Source organism: Sander vitreus, unplaced genomic scaffold (genome assembly GCF_031162955.1).
Source record: "Sander vitreus isolate 19-12246 unplaced genomic scaffold, sanVit1 ctg274_0, whole genome shotgun sequence".
In the NCBI taxonomy this organism is placed as follows: domain Eukaryota; kingdom Metazoa; phylum Chordata; class Actinopteri; order Perciformes; family Percidae; genus Sander; species Sander vitreus.
The window spans coordinates 142,501-145,000 of record NW_027595437.1 but is presented as its reverse complement, the minus strand read 5'-3'; the positions used below and the strand labels follow the sequence as shown (position 1 = coordinate 145,000).

General features: G+C 48.6%; 1 protein-coding gene across 1 annotated transcript in view; it reads left to right on the top strand.

Annotated features, from left to right (window-relative positions):
- LOC144513549 (GRIP1-associated protein 1-like) overlaps window positions 1-2,500 on the top strand; it is a 37,753-nt gene that overhangs the window by 23,590 nt on the left and 11,663 nt on the right. Inside the window, exon 9 of the mRNA XM_078244650.1 lies at window positions 1,712-1,805. Coding sequence (XP_078100776.1) covers window positions 1,712-1,805 — 94 coding nt within the window. The remainder of the gene's footprint in view (window positions 1-1,711; window positions 1,806-2,500) is intronic.

Below are 2,500 nucleotides of genomic sequence, written 5' to 3'. Positions count from 1 at the left end.
CGAGTCGACAGTTGGGTCAACAATAAAAAGTCCAGCCTGTTTTTAGACAGAGGTTTATGTTTTTAGATGCATTATTAATATCCTCTGCAGCAGTCAATATTTCTGTTCCCTCTGTGGGGGTCACGGCCCACGTACTGCTGACGCTGCAAAAGCTCATCTGGCAGTTGATCGACAGAATATTTCTAAGAGAGACTCGATCAGTTTTTACGGTTTTCAAGTAAAATATTCAACGTTTTCTGCTTACAGCTTCAAAAATGTAAAGATACATTTAGCTTTTGTTTGGTTCGTATTCATAAAATGACTTTTATGAAAATATGTTTCGGGTTTCAGCTGCTGGTGGAGCTCTGTAACCAAGCGCCTGCTGCAGGTGTGTTTAGGGCGTCCTAATCCACTTTTGCTAGTTTGACGGCAGTAAAAAGGGTCCGTGTGCCGGGGTCATGGTTCTAAAGGGTTGACCTTAGTGTCTTCATTAATCAGAGGTGTGTTTTGGGCGTAACATGCAATCAACCAATCAGAGATCATCTCCCATTCCCTTTAAAAGCCAGGCGCGTTTGGACCTTGGAGCATTGCTGTTATGATGGAGGATTTGCACCGTAATATTTGTATTTGTAATCTTCTGCATGTGTGTGTGTGTGTGTGTGTGTGTGTGTGTGTGTGTGTGTGTGTGTGTGTGTGCTGCTGTGCGTCCCTGTGTGTGTAACAAGCATAGTGTGCACGTGCTGTGCACGAGCCTAGGAGCATTTTACTAATGCTCTGTTAAAATAACAATGAAATGCTGCGTTATTGACTTTAGACCAGGTTTTTGTTGGTCAATGGTGCCATCACTTCCTGCTGCCTCAAGATAGCAATACTCCCAGAATGCACCTGAACACACCTCCCTGTAAGACCAGCACGCCCAGAATGCACCTGAACACACCTCCCTGTAAGACCAGCACGCCCAGAATGCACCTGAACACACCTCCCTGTAAGACCAGCACGCCCAGAATGCACCTGAACACACCTCCCTGTAAGACCAGCAAGCCCAGAATGCACCTGAACACACCTCCCTGTAAGGCCAGCACGCCCAGAATGCACCTGAACACACCTCCCTGTAAGACCAGCACGCACAGAATGCACCTGAACACACCTCCTTGTAAGACCAGCACACCCAGAATGCACCTGAACACACCGCCCTGTAAGACCAGCACGCCCAGAATGCACCTGAACACACCTCCCTGTAAGACCAGCATGGGCCACAGATGGGAGCAGGTGCATTTACTATTTAAACGACGTGGGCGCTGGACGGAAACTGACAACTGGGTCGGTCTTAAACTAGCAAAGACACTTGGGTCGGGCTTAGCGCTGCTCTGCGCCGGGTGTAAGATAGGACCCTAAAATTGTTAGGACAGTTAATTTAAAAAAGAAAGCTCTGTAAATGAATAAGTAGTGTGTCAGAATTCAAAAAAATACATTTGATTGACAGCAGACAAGTGGTGGAATGTAACATGTACATTTGCTCAAATACTACAAGTACCTAAACATTGTACTTGAGTATTTTCATTCAGAAAATCTGACAGTTTTAGTTACTTATTAAAACAAAATATATAGTATATTTTGATGCTGACACTTTCTGTACTTTTACTTACTTACTAAAGTATGAGCGCACGACTATTACTTCTTTTTTTTTACTTTTACGTGAGTATGAAAACAGACTGTTTACCTTTTCTTTCAGGTGAAACATCTGGAGGTGAGCTGTTCATCGATGGCTGAAGATATCCGCAGGAAGAGCGCCATCATAGAGACCTACGTGATGGACAGCCGCAGAGGTAACACGCACACACACACACACGCACACACGCACACACACACACACGCACACACGCACACACACACACGCACACACGCACACACACGCACGCACACGCACGCACACACGCACACACACACACACACGCACGCACACACACGCACACACGCACATGCACGCACACACACATGCACACGCACGCACACATGCACACACACGCACGCACACATACACACACGCACACACACGCGCACACACACGCACACACACACGCACGCACACGCACACACACGCACACTACGCACACATACACACACACACGCACTACATACGCACACACGCACACGCATACACACGCACGCACACATACGCATTACATACGCACGCACACACGCACACATACACACGCACACGCACATGCACATACACACGCACACACACGCACACACATACGCACGCACACACACGCACGCACACACACGCACACACACACACGCACACACACGCACACACACGCACGCACACACGCACGCACACGCACACACGCACACACACACGCACACACACGCACGCACACACGCACGCACACACACGCACGCACACACACACGCACACACACGCACGCACACGCACGCACACACACGCACACACACACACGCACACATACGCACGCACTCATACGCACGGACGCACACACACACACACATGCACACA